The sequence below is a fragment of the Elephantulus edwardii genome, unplaced genomic scaffold, assembly GCF_000299155.1.
Source record: "Elephantulus edwardii isolate Elephantulus edwardi_28Jun2011 unplaced genomic scaffold, EleEdw1.0 scaffold00146, whole genome shotgun sequence".
NCBI classification, from domain to species: Eukaryota; Metazoa; Chordata; class Mammalia; order Macroscelidea; family Macroscelididae; genus Elephantulus; species Elephantulus edwardii.
Window position 1 is genome coordinate 4,885,289 of NW_006399896.1, and position 14,057 is coordinate 4,899,345.

General features: G+C 37.3%; 1 protein-coding gene across 1 annotated transcript in view; it reads left to right on the forward strand.

Annotated features, from left to right (window-relative positions):
* MIA3 (melanoma inhibitory activity family, member 3) overlaps positions 1 to 14,057 on the forward strand; it is a 95,929-nt gene that overhangs the window by 72,996 nt on the left and 8,876 nt on the right. The window contains exons 19-24 of the mRNA XM_006894549.1: positions 8,729 to 8,830; positions 9,446 to 9,506; positions 9,817 to 9,852; positions 9,931 to 9,998; positions 10,125 to 10,225; positions 10,358 to 10,495. Coding sequence (XP_006894611.1) covers positions 8,729 to 8,830; positions 9,446 to 9,506; positions 9,817 to 9,852; positions 9,931 to 9,998; positions 10,125 to 10,225; positions 10,358 to 10,495 — 506 coding nt within the window. The remainder of the gene's footprint in view (positions 1 to 8,728; positions 8,831 to 9,445; positions 9,507 to 9,816; positions 9,853 to 9,930; positions 9,999 to 10,124; positions 10,226 to 10,357; positions 10,496 to 14,057) is intronic.

Below are 14,057 nucleotides of genomic sequence, written 5' to 3' on the forward strand. Positions count from 1 at the left end.
TGGGCTTCTGTATACATCTTACTAGTAATCCTTCTATTTTTACTATAATGCTCATGTAGTATTTGTGAGTTCACTCAGGACAATACTCTCCAACCTCTCTCTTGTTTTATAGTATTTTCCAAAATCATTACTACTAGGTGCTGCATAGTATTCCATTATGTGAATGTACGACAGTTTCTCAGCCCACTGTGAATGGACATTTTGGCTGTTTCTATTTTCTTACTATTGTGAATAATACTGCTAGAACATCATTCCTAGCATTAGGACAACTGGATGATAAGGAATTTCTGCGTTCAGTTTTTTCAGGAAATGGCCAAGAACTGTGTATGAGAATTCTAGTCTCTCCACATCCTCTTCAACATTAACTACTCACTGTCCTGTAAAACTTTGTCACTGGTTTTCATTTGCATTTCTCTTACTGCCAGTGATTTTGAGCATTTATTCATATGTCTATTGGCCATTAGAATGTCTTCCTCTATGAAAAGTCTTTCGAATATTTTGTCCAATTTGTAATTGAGTTAGTCTTTTCTTGTGGAGGTTCTGTAGGATTCTGTAGACTTTCATTATGAAAATGACGTTTGTCTGAGATGGCATTGCCAAATGTTTTTCCCCGGTCAGTAGGTTTTCTTTTCATCCTGTTGGAAAAAGTTTTTGATGCACACAGGGACTTCATCTTTAGGAGGTCCCATTCATCGATGTTATCTTCTCCTGGCTGTGCATTTCTGTCTGTATTTGCCAGCCTCATTATACCATAGGCTAGGCCGTCTAAGTTTGGTACTATTTTGTCTCTTACCATTTTTTATTTGGGGCTTTACCCTTAGATCTTTAATCCATCTTGAGTTTGTTTTTGTGTATGGTGTGATATGTGGATCCTGCTTTAACTTTCTGCAGGTGGAAGTCCAGTTTTTCCAGCCCCACTTATTGAAGAGGTTGACATTTTCCTATTTGGTAGGCTTTGCTTCCTTGTCAAACACCAGCTGATTAATTAAATGGATTCATTTCTAAATTCTTGATTCTGCTCCATTGGTGTATGTGTCTGTCATTTTACCATTACCATGCTGTTTTGGTTTGTAGTAGGTATAGAGATCAGGGAGAGCTGTGCCTCCCACTTCATTTTTGTTTTTCAGAAATACTTTGCTTATCCTTTCCAAATAAAAGTTGCCATTTGCTTTTTCTATGTCTTGGGTGGAGGGCGAGAAATTGAGATCTATATAGGTATTAAGTTGAATTGCTGGTAGATGGCTTTTGGTAGGATTGCCATTTCCTAATCATGAATAAGGAACATTTTTCCATTAAGATTTCTTACTGTTTCTCACAGTTGTGTTTTATAGTTTCCTTTATTAAGGTCTTTTGTGTCTCTAGTTAGGTTTACTCCCAGATATCTCCATTTGTGCTTGGTTATTACAAATAACATTGCTTTCTTAGTTTCCTTTGTTACTCTAAAGGAATCCCACTAATTTTTATTTATTTTTTTTAATATTGATCTTATATTCTGCCATTCTGCTAAATTGGTGTACTAGTTCTAAGATATTTTTGTTGAGTCCTGGGGAATTTCTTTGTGTGATTTTCATACCATCTGCATATAATAACAGTTTTACCATCTCTTTGCCAGTTCAGATGCCTTTTCTTTCCTTTGCTTGTCATACTGCTCTAACAAGAACTTCCAATACACTCTTGAGGAGGAGTGCTGAAAGTGGGCATCCTTGGCTGGCCCCTGTTCACAAGGGGAATGCCTTTAGTCTTTTTCCATTGAGAATGATGTTAGCTTTGGTTTTGTGTCACTTGTCACACACAAAAAAAAACTCCACTTTGGTTTTGTGACAGCTTGTCACTATGTTGAGGAAAGTCCCTTTTATTCTTATTTTGCTGAGAGTTTTAATCAGAAAAGGGTGTTGGATTTTGTCAAATGTCTTTTCTGCATCAGATGACAGGATCATGTGGTTCTTGCTCTTTGCACAGTTGTTGTGATGAATTACGTTGATAAATGTCTTTTCTGCATCAGATGACAGGATCGTGTGGTTCTTGTTCTTTGCAAATTGTGATGAATTACGTTGATAGTTTTTCTTACATATGCTTGCTTACCTGTTATGAATCTCACTTGGTCATGATGAATTATTATTTTCATGTGCTGTTGGAGTGTATTGGCTATAAGTTAAGAATTTTTTACATCTATGTTCATGAGAGATACTGGTCTATAATTTTCTTTTTTGGTAATGTCTTTCCCTGGTTTTTGTATTAGGGTAATGCTTCATAGAATGACTCTGGGAGTGCTCCTCCTTTTTCTATTTTTTAAAAATAATTAGAGTAGAATTAGTGCTAGATCTTCTCTGAATGTTTAGTAGAATTCAGCTGTGACACCAGCTGGTCCAGCACTTTTTGGGGGAGGAGTCTGTTTATGACCGCCTGTATTTCTCCTTTTCTGTTCAGATTTTCTACATCTGTCTGTGTCAGTCTGTATAGGGTGCAGGTTTCAAGGACTTTGTCCATTTCCTCTAGGCTTTTAAATTTGTCGGAGTATGGCTTTTCATCAATTTAATTTCCTATGATTCTGTAGTGATGTCACCTCTGTCATGTCTTATTGGAGTTATTTGTGTCTGTCTTTTCTTTTGTTATGTTTGCCAAGTATTTGACCATTTTATTAATCCTTTCAAAGAACCAGCTCCTGGTCTTGTTGATGGCTTCAGTTGTTTTTCTGTTTTCTTTCTCATTGATTTTTGCTCTTGTCCTAATAATTTTCTTCCTTCTAGAGGCTGCGAGGTTAGATTGTTGTTCTTTTCAATTTGATGGAGGTGTTTAATATTGATTCTTTTTTTATGTGTTTGCCTGTTGCTATGAACTATTCCTTGAGTGCCTTAGCTGCGTCTCAGATGTTCTGACATGTACTTTCAATATAATTTGAGAAACCTTTTTATTTTTTAATTCTTCTCTAACCCTGTTATGTTCTTGCAGGGTGTTATTTAGGTTCCACGTGGGTGGTTTTGTAAGCTTTACCCTTTTGTCTTCAAAGTTATTGTAGCTAATATCAGATGGATCTTGGCTGAGAGCAAGGAGTACCAGTAATATCTATCTGTGTTTCATTGATTATGTAAAGGTGTTTGACTGTGTGGATCACAACAAATGTGGCTGAGTCTGAGAAGAATGGGAATCCCAGAACACTTGATTGTGCTAATGTGAAACCTACTTGGACCAGGAGGCAGTCGTCAACGCAGAGCAAGGAAACACTGCATGGTTCAAAATTGGGAAGGGTGTACACCAGGGATGTGTCCTATCTCCATACCTTTTCAACCTATATGCAGAACAGATTACCCTGGAGGCTGGGCTCTATGAGGAGAAGTGTGGTATCAGGATTGGTGGGAGATTAATCAACAGTCTGCGTTATGCAGATGACACAACCCTGCTTGCTGAAACTGAAGAGGACCTAAAGTGCTTGCTGCAGAAAGTCAAGGACTGTACCCTTCAATATGGATTGAGGCTCAATATCAAAAAGCAAAGATTCTCACCGCTGGGCCAATTGGCAACATCAGGATGAATAGTGAAGGGATTGAGATTATTACCAGCTTTGGTTTGCTTCGTTCCACAGTCAACACTCTTGGCACCAGCAGCCAGGAAATTGAAAGACGTATTGTGATTGGAAAGTCTGCTGTTAGGGACCTCTCCAAAGTACTAAAGAGCAGTGATGTCACTCTGGAGACTAAGGTGCACTTGATACAGACCATGGTCTTTGCAATCACTTGTTATGCATAGAGAGCTGGACAATAACTAAGAAGTATAGAAGGAGAATTGATGCCTTTGAGCTGTGGTGTTGGAGAAGAGTATTGAATATACCATGGACTGCTAAGAAAACAAACAGGTTTATCCTGGAGAGGGTTAAATCAGTCTGCTTCTTGGAGGCAAGGATTCTGAGGCTTCATCTAACATACTTTGGACATGTTGCAGGGAGGGACCAGTCCGTGGAGAGGAATGTCATTCTTGGGAGAATGGAGGCGCGCAGCACGGGAGGGGAAGACCCTCTGTGAGATGGATTGATTCAGTGACTGGAGTAATTGTGCTAGGTATACCAGAGACAGTGAGATTGGCACAGGATAAAGCAGGGTTTATTGGGCTGTTGTACTTAAGGTCCCTATGAGTCAGAGGTGACTCGACGGCACATAACAACAACCCTCTTGTCTTTGATTTATAGTTTCATGGCATTGTGGTCTGAGAAAATACTTTGTATTATTGTAATGTTGGACTTTTTTTAATTCACTGTGGCACTTTTTCTTCCCTCTTGCTTCAGTAGCCCACCCTACAATGCATCCCTTCTTCCAGATTGTTGTCATACATGTATTTCAGTATTTTTTAGTTTTTTGAGGCTTGCTTTGTGTCCTACTAAATAGTCAGTTCTGGAGCATGTACCATGTGCACTTGGTAAGAAAGTAAATTTTTTTTTTGGTTGGGTGCAGTAACCTGAATACACCCACAAGGTTCAGTTAGACGAATATATAGTTTAAATCATCAGCATCTTTGTTAAGCTTCTTTTGAGTTGACCTATCCTTTCCTTAGAGTGATATATTAAAGTCTCCTGCCACTATTGTGGTGCTATTTCCTTCTTCAAGTTTAACGTTAAACAATGTTTTATGTATTTTGCGTATCTGTCATTTGGTGCTTAGATGTTGATCATGGCTATGTTTTCTTGGTCTCTTGTGCCTTTAATCATGATATACTGCCCTTTTATGGTGGTTTTTATTTTTTATCAGAATTCTGTTGGAGATTAGACTGTCACTCCTGCATTTTTTTGGATGCCATTTGCTTGATATCTTTTTTTTCCCCAGCCTTTGATTTTGAGTCTGTCTTTCCCCTCATTTCTTAGCTGTGTCTCTTATAGACAGCGTATTAATGGCTTTTGTTCCTTTATCCATTCTGCTACTCTTTGTCTTAATTGGTACTTTAGTCCATTCACATTAAATGTGATTATTTACTGGCTAGGTTTTATTGTTGCCATTTTGCTGTGTTTCTTTTTCCCTTGTGTCTAGTTACTATGGTCCATCCACTTGCCTTTTGTGTCTGTGTGAAGGATATCCGTTGGAATTTCTTGTTGAGTTGATCTTGTTTATAAAAATTTCTTTAGTTCTTGTTTTTCTGCGAATGACCTAATTTCTCCTTCATAATTGCTAGACAGCTTGGCTGCATACAGAATCCTCGACTAATAATTGTTTTCTTTTAACCTTCTATATATGGCATCATTACCTTCTTGCTTACCTGGGTTTTGCTGAGAAATCAAAACTTAGTCTCATTGAGTCTCCTCTCTATGTGACCTTTTGTAATTCCTGTGCTGCCTTTATTATTCTGTCCTTATCTTTGATTTTGGAGAATTTGACTGTGACATGTCTTGATGTTTTTCTTTTAGAGCCTCATCTTTTTGGGCTTCTTGGATGTGATTTCCATGTTCTTCATAATGCCTGGAAAGTTTTCTTCTAGTACCTCTTCTGCTGGTTCCCTTGTTCTTTCCCTGCCTGCTTTGTATTCTGGGATTCCAGTCATACGCATGTTTATTTCTTTTGATGTCATCCCACTTAATTCTAATGTTTTCTTCATTTTCCTTCCATTTGCTCTGATTTTTTTTCCCCTTAGTATGTTCCTATTAAGGTTCTTGTCTGACAGCTTTTTTTTTTAATCCCTCCAGCATATTGAACACTTCTGTCATTTCAGTCTTGATATTCTAGATTGCATTTTCATTCATTTTTGCTAATTCCAGTTCTTGATTGGCTGTCCTCTCTGTCTTACATAGATTTTTTTAATTTCTTAAAGTTTTTATTTTCTCTTCTTGTCACAACACTAAGATAATTATTTACAAAATTTTTTTAAAGTCTATTAATGAGACTTTAATTTTTTTTAATCATTAATTTATTCATTGCTCATACCTTTTTACAGAAAACCAGAATAACATAAATGACAATTATATACATGGATCTTACCTAAAGGAATACACAAGTATCAAATTGGTTTTATCTATAGAAAGAGACAATACAGAACTCATTATCAGCCGTCTAAACAAGCATTGAGGCTGATTGTGGAACAGAACATTAATTACTCATATGCAATTTAAATTGCAGCAGGCAACTATTCTTTTTTTTTTCAATTCAGTAAAAATAATTTATCCAGTTTTTCTCAGTCTTACCCCCACCCCAGTGTCAGCCTCATTCTATAACAGTGGCACCGTATAATATTTGTCTCTTTGTGACTGAGATTTTTTTTATCAGCATAATGTCTTCCAGGGTCACCCATTTTGAATAATGTTGCGAGAGTTCCTTGTTTTTCAAAGCAGCATAGTATTCCATTGTGTGAATATACCACAGCTTCTCTATCCATTCGTTTGTTGATGGGCACTTAGGTTGTTTCCAAATCCTTGCTATTGTGAGTAAAGCCACAATAAATATGGGTATGCATATATCTGCTTGGATGTCATTTATGGTCTTTATAGGGTATATTCCCAGTAATGGAATTGCTGGGTCAAATGGTATCTCTGTTTACAACTTTTTGAGAAAGCATCAAACCACTTTCACAGTGGTTGTACCATTTTACACTTCCACCAACAGTGAATAAGGGTTCCAGTCTCTCCACAACCTCGCCAGCATTTGTTGTTAGCTGTTCTGTTAAATTTTGCTATTCTTCTGGGGTGAGATGATATCTCATAGTTGTCTTGATTTGCATCTCTCTCAGGGCTAGGGATTTTGAACATTTCTTCATGTGCTTGTTGGCCATCTGGATGTCTTCTTTGGTGAAGTGTCTGTTCATATCCTGTGCCCATTTTTCTATTGGAGTATTTACCCTTATCTTGTGGTGCTCAAGTATTTTATAAATTCTAGGTATTCTGAGGTATTCACTCTTTTTATGGTTTCTATTCTATTATTTGTATTTTCTTCTGTAGCTGTTCATGTGACTCCATGTCAGTATATTTCTCCTGCCTCTCAGTCTCTAAGGAATTCATTATGTTTGTTGTATGCTCTGCTTTTTAGGAGGCTTATTTTGTGTTTGTCTTAACAATGTTTGAAGTTGTTTGCTGCTTTCTTGACATTGTGTGAATTTTTCTGTGTATATGTTAAGTCATTTCTGTTGTATCTGTGTAGGTTGTTCACAGTTCTTTGTTTTTATGTTGTTATCTATTAGTTGCAGAGCAGTGGTAGATAGGATGGAAGGGTGAAATTGTCCTGGGAGCATCCTGAGGGTGTTTCTCTATGTGGATTCAGTAAGTGACTTTCCCCACCCCATCCTTTTTTTTTTTTTAGGTTTGAACTCTCATACACTATTGGTGGGATTATTAACTGGTATAACAACTCTGGAGAACAGTTTATCGTTTCCTCCAAAAGCTGAACATAGAAACTATGTGACTGAGATATTGCACTGCTAAGAATATGCCCCAAATAATGCGTAATCATATATTCTTTTTAAGCAGTTCTTTCCTTCGTCTGTCCCGATGCAGTGTTCCTTATTTAGCCCTCTTTTCTTAGATTCCCCCCAACATCCATGTGAATCTTGTTTTATAACAGTAGCATTATGCAGTATTTGTCCTTTAGTGACTGAGATAGTTCACTCAGCATAATGTCTTCCAGGATTGCCTGTTGTTGATTGCTTTGGGGCAAGGCACAGCTCATAGCAACTCTATGAAGAAGAGACCTAATGCCTTTCCATAACTATAGTAATTTTTCCAAGTTCATAGAGTTTCCAGAGGCATGGGGTTTAGGAAGTGGATGCCACTCCTGCTTCCAAAACTGTTTTATAACTGGGAGCTCCACTAATCCCTGTCCACATTGGGAAACCATTCTGGTATTTGATACTCCAGTGGTACAAGGTTCAGCATCACAGCAACGCAGGTTACTTGATACAGCACATTGACAAAGAGTGATATACAAAGTGGAATAGTGTTCCTCCAGATATAACAACACTAGTTTCACTTGGCAGCGGTTAAGTGTCATCAAGTCGAATACGACTGAGAGTAAGTTTTGTACAAAAGACCTAAACTCTGTTCTATAACTACCATCATTTCTGTACATTTATAGAGTTTAGAGAGTTTGTGAGTTTAGAGAGTTTGTAGAATTTCCAGAGGCATCTAGTTTTTGGAAGTGGATGCCACAGATGCCACTTCTGCTTCCCAGCATAAGTCAATCTAGAAGCTTATCCAAACACTGTACATAGTTGGAAACCATTATGGTATTTGACAGCGCTATGGAACAGTGTGCAGCATCACAGCAACACAAGGGTAACCTATGATGTGTAATATTTTATGAGTTCCTTGTTTTTCAGTGCTGCATAGTATTCTGTTGTGTAAATATGCCATAGTTTTCTTTGTATGATAACAGGACAGAATAAGAAGTGCATAGCAAAGTGGATTCATGGAGGGTCGGGGCATTGAGGGAGGAAATTATGCAATAATGAATGGTTTTCTTTTTAAATAAGAGAACTGCATGGGATAGGGAGAAAATGTGCTATAATGAATGATGAACAATCCAACTTTTCTGTAAAGTTTCATTAAAATCACAATTAAAAAAATTAAAATAAAAAAAGAATATGCCCCAATTAAATTAGAACTGAAACACAAATGGAGATTTGTACACTGATGTTCATAGCAGCATTTTTCACATTGCAAGCATATGGGAACAAGTTAATTTTGAGTAGATGCTTATATACTGCTAGGAAAGAGAAAACATTTTGCCTTGACAACTAATTTTAGATTATTTTTTAAACATCTTAGGAAATTGAGTCAAGAAGAATATGAGCGGCAAGAAAAAGAGCAGCGTCTGTCTGCTACAGATGAAAAAGCAATTTTGGCTGCAGAAGAAGTGAAAACTTACAAGTGAGTACAACTTCTAAACCACTCTTAGGGGCTTTGTGTTTTGGTTGGGTTTTTGTTTTGTTTTGTTTCATTTTGTTTTGTTTTAAACATGCATAAATGGTCATAGAATTTGAATACATTCAATTCATATAGTGGGGAAAAACAATAAATTTTAAGTTAACAAATGAAAACTACTAACAAAGTTTTTCTTACAGACAGTGCTCTGGAAACTATAAAGGACTTTTATGCCAGTAGTGGGTAATTTTGTGCACTGGCTTATTTTTTTAGGAAATTAGTTTATTGTAAGATGTGTTAAAAACAGTGAAACTCACTGTGCCATTTGTTAGTCCCAATTATTGTGTCATTTATAGCTCTGGGAAGTTTTCTGTAGATTAAGTTAAAGGAGAAAATACTTAATGGAAGAAGATTCATAGTAGAATTATTTCAGAACAAGCTGAAGACTAGTTAAAGAATTTATATCAAATCAGAATCTTCATCTATTAAATAGGGATAATAACATTTAAAAAATTTTTGTATGTATGAATGAAGTCTGTGGGGTACAGATTATAAAGAGAACATAGCTCAATGAGTTAAAATTTTATCTAGTTGTAGTTTAACTGCAAGTATCATTCTTAGGAGGAGAATTAAAGAAATGGAAGCTGAAATACAGAAAACAGAGTGCTCATTTAAAAACCAGGTAATAATTATCTTGCCCTACAGTTGTTTGTCTACCCAAATCAGAGGGAGTTCTGGTGGTTTCGTGGGTAAAGAGTTGTGTCATTATCCCAAAGGCAGCTGGTTCAAATTCATCAGCTGCTCCTTGAGAGAAAGATTGGCATTCTTTTTCCATGCATTCTACTTCCTCTGAAAGTTCCCTTGGAGGTTCAACTATTAGTCAGTTCTAACTCAGTGGCACCTAACAAGATGATTGCAGAATTCTTTTATATCTTAATATAATAGACTGTTAGGATCCTGGATATATTTTTTTCATATCTGGTCTTTTTCAGATTGCTGCTCATGAGAAGAAAGCACATGAGAATTGGGTAAGGTTTTTTTTTCTTTATATTTCATTTTGTGCGTAGTCTTAACCACAACTTAATCTGGATATTTTTCTTCAATAGCTGAAGGCTCGTGCTGCAGAAAGAGCTATAGATGAAGAAAAAAGAGAAGCTGCTAACTTAAGACACAAGTATGTCATTTTAGTAAATATTTTTTCAGTGAATTATAAGAGGTTTTAAACCTATACTGTTTGATTTTTAGTAAATAAATTTATTTTCTGCTTAATAATCAAATGTATTCTCTCTCTGTAATAAAGATTATTAGAAATAACCCAAAAGATGGCAATGCTACAAGAAGAACCAGTGATTGTAAAACCAATGCCAGGAAGGCCTAATCCACAAAACCATCCAAGGAGAGGTGGGGAGCGCTTGTTATAAAATACCTATCAATGGCTTCTTATTCTTGTTTATGATAATTATAATGCCCTAAAAACAATTACCAGCACTTCAGGAAGTCTAAAAAGTAGTAAGAAGATGACTTTATTCCCAGGTCCTCTCAGCCAGAATGGCTCCTTCGGCCCATCCCCTGTGAGTGGTGGTGAGTGTTCCCCTCCGCTGACCATGGAGCCGCCTTTGAGGCGTCACTCCACTACTTTCAGTACCCGAGATGTGCCAAGAACTGAATTTGGTGAGCATTCACAGTTTCCTTCCTTTTAGAATCTTCTATTTCAGAATTGTACTGCCAATAGTGTTTTAGAAATTGGATCTGTCTAGATACTGGAGGGTCATCTATGGTCAGTTCTGATCAATAGCACTCAACAACAAAAATGGAGAACAATATGGCAAAATTTTCTTTAATGGATTTGCTCTTGAATAGAAAACATTTATCAATAACATTTTCCTAGGAGTTCCTTTGGTCTTTAGCTTTTTTTGTTGTTGTGAAGTATAAGAAGCCTTTATGTTTAAATCAAATTTCTAGTGTTTCCCTAATATTACAAAAATCCTTAAACTGAAGTTTTGTCTTATGTTTTCCCCCTCTTGATGAGTGTTCTGTGACACTTTTGGTGAGACTGTTCAATAATGGCAGTCCAGCATCATTGAGTTCTTCCAGTGTCATGGCAGTTAGCCACATATAGAAACACATTGTTTTGCCTCTGATGGCCAAAACACAGCTTGATCTAGATATATATGTTAAGTTTATGCTGAGCTGCTTCATGTATATTTTCCTTAATTAAAATTTCCTTGTTGCCTGGAAGCCCTTAGTTTATTATGCATTATCTAAGCATACATATGGTACTGCCAACTACAAACCCAAATATTGTGAGCTAGAGAAGGCAGAATTACATAGTGGTCAGTCTGGAGCTGTGTAGAGCCATGTTGCAGTCCTGCCTCTGTTGCTTTGTGGCTGGCTGTCATAGGCCTTTAACCTAAATTTGCTGAACATCAGTTTGCCTTGTCTATAAATTGGAGATCCCACCACCTAGCTAGGGTTGCAAAAAATTAAAAACATACTAGCATGTGTGAAATCAGTTTATAAATGTTCATACTTAATTTTTTTTTCTTTTTCTTTGTGCTATACTTTTCCCAGGTACTTTATTTCTAGATATAATATTTTAATAGGGGTTCCTTTAGTTTTAAATTTTTTTTATTGTAAAGTATAAGAAACCATTAAACTAAATCTCTAAAGACTTCCTCTCCCTAACAGAATAAAAACCCTAAAACTTTATAGTTTATGCTTCATATATACTTCTATGTTTCATTGTCGTCATCGTTTTTGTTGTGTACTGTAGAGTCAGAACCAACCTATAGCTGACTCTTTGGTGGATTTTCAGAGACAGTAAACCGCATGAGAGTTGATTGCACCTTTTTCTTCCATGAAGCAGTTGGTAGATCCGAACTATATACCTTTGCGACAGGGAACTACCAGAAGTACAAGCTGGTTTTAATAGAGGCTGCGGCACCAGGGACATCATTGCTGATGTCAGATAGAACCCAGGTGAAAGCAGAGAATACCAGAAGAATGTTTATTTGTGTTTCATTGACTATGACAAGGCATTTCGCTACATGGACCAAAACAAATAATGGCTAACATTGAGAAGAATGGGAATCCTGGAACACTTAATTGTGTTCATACAGAATCTGTACCTAGACCAGGAAGCTGTTGTACATACAGAACAAGAGAACACTGAATGGTTTAAAATCAGGAAGGGTGTGCATCAGGATTGTATATTTTCTCCATTCCTAGTCAGTGTATACACTGAGCAAATAATTCATGAAGCTGGACTCTATGAAGAGGAGTGTGACATCAGGATTGGAGGAAGACTCATCAGCAACCTGCATTAGGGAGATGTCACGACTTTGCTTGCTGAAAGTGAGGAGGCCGTGAAACGCTTGCTACAGAAGAGCACGGATTACCGCCTTCAGTTTGGATTGCATCTCAACATCAAGAAAACAGAGATCTTCATCATGGACTCAACAGTCAACATCTGATACATAGAGAAAAGATTGAAGCATCAGTGATTTCGTCTTGATTGGATCAACAGTCATCATCCTTGGGACTAGCAGTCAGGAAATCAGGAGACTTAATTGCATTGGCCAAGTCTGCTGTCAGGGACCTCTCTAAGTGCTGAAGAGCAGTGCTATCAGTTTGAAGACTTAAGATGCACCTGACTCAGACCATCACAGCAGTCATTTGCTGTATATCAGAGAGCTAGATAGTAAATAAGGATGACAGAAGGATTGATTCCTTTGAGCTGTGGTGTTAGGGAAGAGTACTGAAAATCCCATGGGCTGCCAAAAGAACAAACATATGTGTTGGAAAAGGTGCAGCCAGAGAGTTCCTTGGCGGCAAGGATGACGAGGCTTTGTCTTTCCTACTTTCGACATGTAGCTAGGTGAGGCTGTTGCTTGGAAAGGGACTACATGCTTGGAAAGATGCAGAGCTAGTAAAGGAGAGAAAGACCCAAATAAGATGGATTGACTCAGTGTCTTCAGCAAGGGGCTCTGTTGATGATGAAGACAGCACAGGATAGGACATATTTCACGTTGGCTGTTCTTAGTGTTGCTGTGGGTCATACTTGACAGCACCTGAAAACAACGAAAAAACCACCTACTAACAGTAAATTATTTGCTTGCTATACTCAGAAATCATTATAGAGCTCTTGTTAAGGTATAGATGTCAGATTATAATTAGACTGAAAACAAAAGCCAGAAATTCTTACAAAGAATAAGAAAGAAATCTGAAAATACCACATACCATGGTTGTCAACTTTGTGCTGAGTAAGATAAGACAGACACAAGAGGACACATACTGTAGGAGTCCATGAGTTAAAAAAATGTAAAAACTGAAAAGTCAGGTTGATCAGAGAAAGAGAGGGACTCTCACAGGATGGACCGGCACAGTGCCTTCAACAATGGGCTCCAGCAAACAGATGGCCATGAGGATGGTGCATGATGGGTAAGGTTCAGACCACTTGGAGGGTCACCAGCAGTCATGGTCGACTCAGTGTCATCTGATAACAACAACAAGGAAAAATAGACAAAATAAATAGCCTTTTTGAGGGTTTGCAGTGAAGGATAGGGACAGGAGAGAGCAACATTTTTACTTAACACTTTTAGCATTAAATTTTTATTTTATATTGGTTTGCTTAAAAAGCCCATATATATTATGTTTCACACTATTCTTCATTCACATTGTGCTTCATAGAATCATTCCCATTCATTATGTTTTATAAAATTAATCACCATTGAACTGTGCCCAACACTGCAGTGTCTTTCCAGATCCCTGCGGAATCTTTCCCATTTCCTCTACCCCATCCCCTCCCCTCACCAAATTGTGCGATCCCCTGCCCATCCTCACCTCTCTGCTCCCACCCTCAACCCCTTGGATTTGCACACACATTTTGCTTGTTAGCTGTTTCTACAGTAATGGTCTTAAGCAGTATTTGACTTACGTAACTGAACTAGTTGATTTTTAAAAAAACTTTAATAAAATAAAATGCCATTTTATGTCTTCTAAGAAAATCTTTTGACAGTCTTTTATGTGTTGTTGTGTGGGAGAAGATCAGCCTTGCAACCAGCAAAGGATTTTCTAATGCCTTACTAAATTAGCAGAAACATGGGCTTGGTGACAGGAATGAGGCTGGAGATAGAATGATTGAATTTTGTAAAATCAATGACTTATTCATTGAAAATACATTTTATAAGAGAGACAAACGCAGGTTATACACATGGACTTCACCTGATGGTAT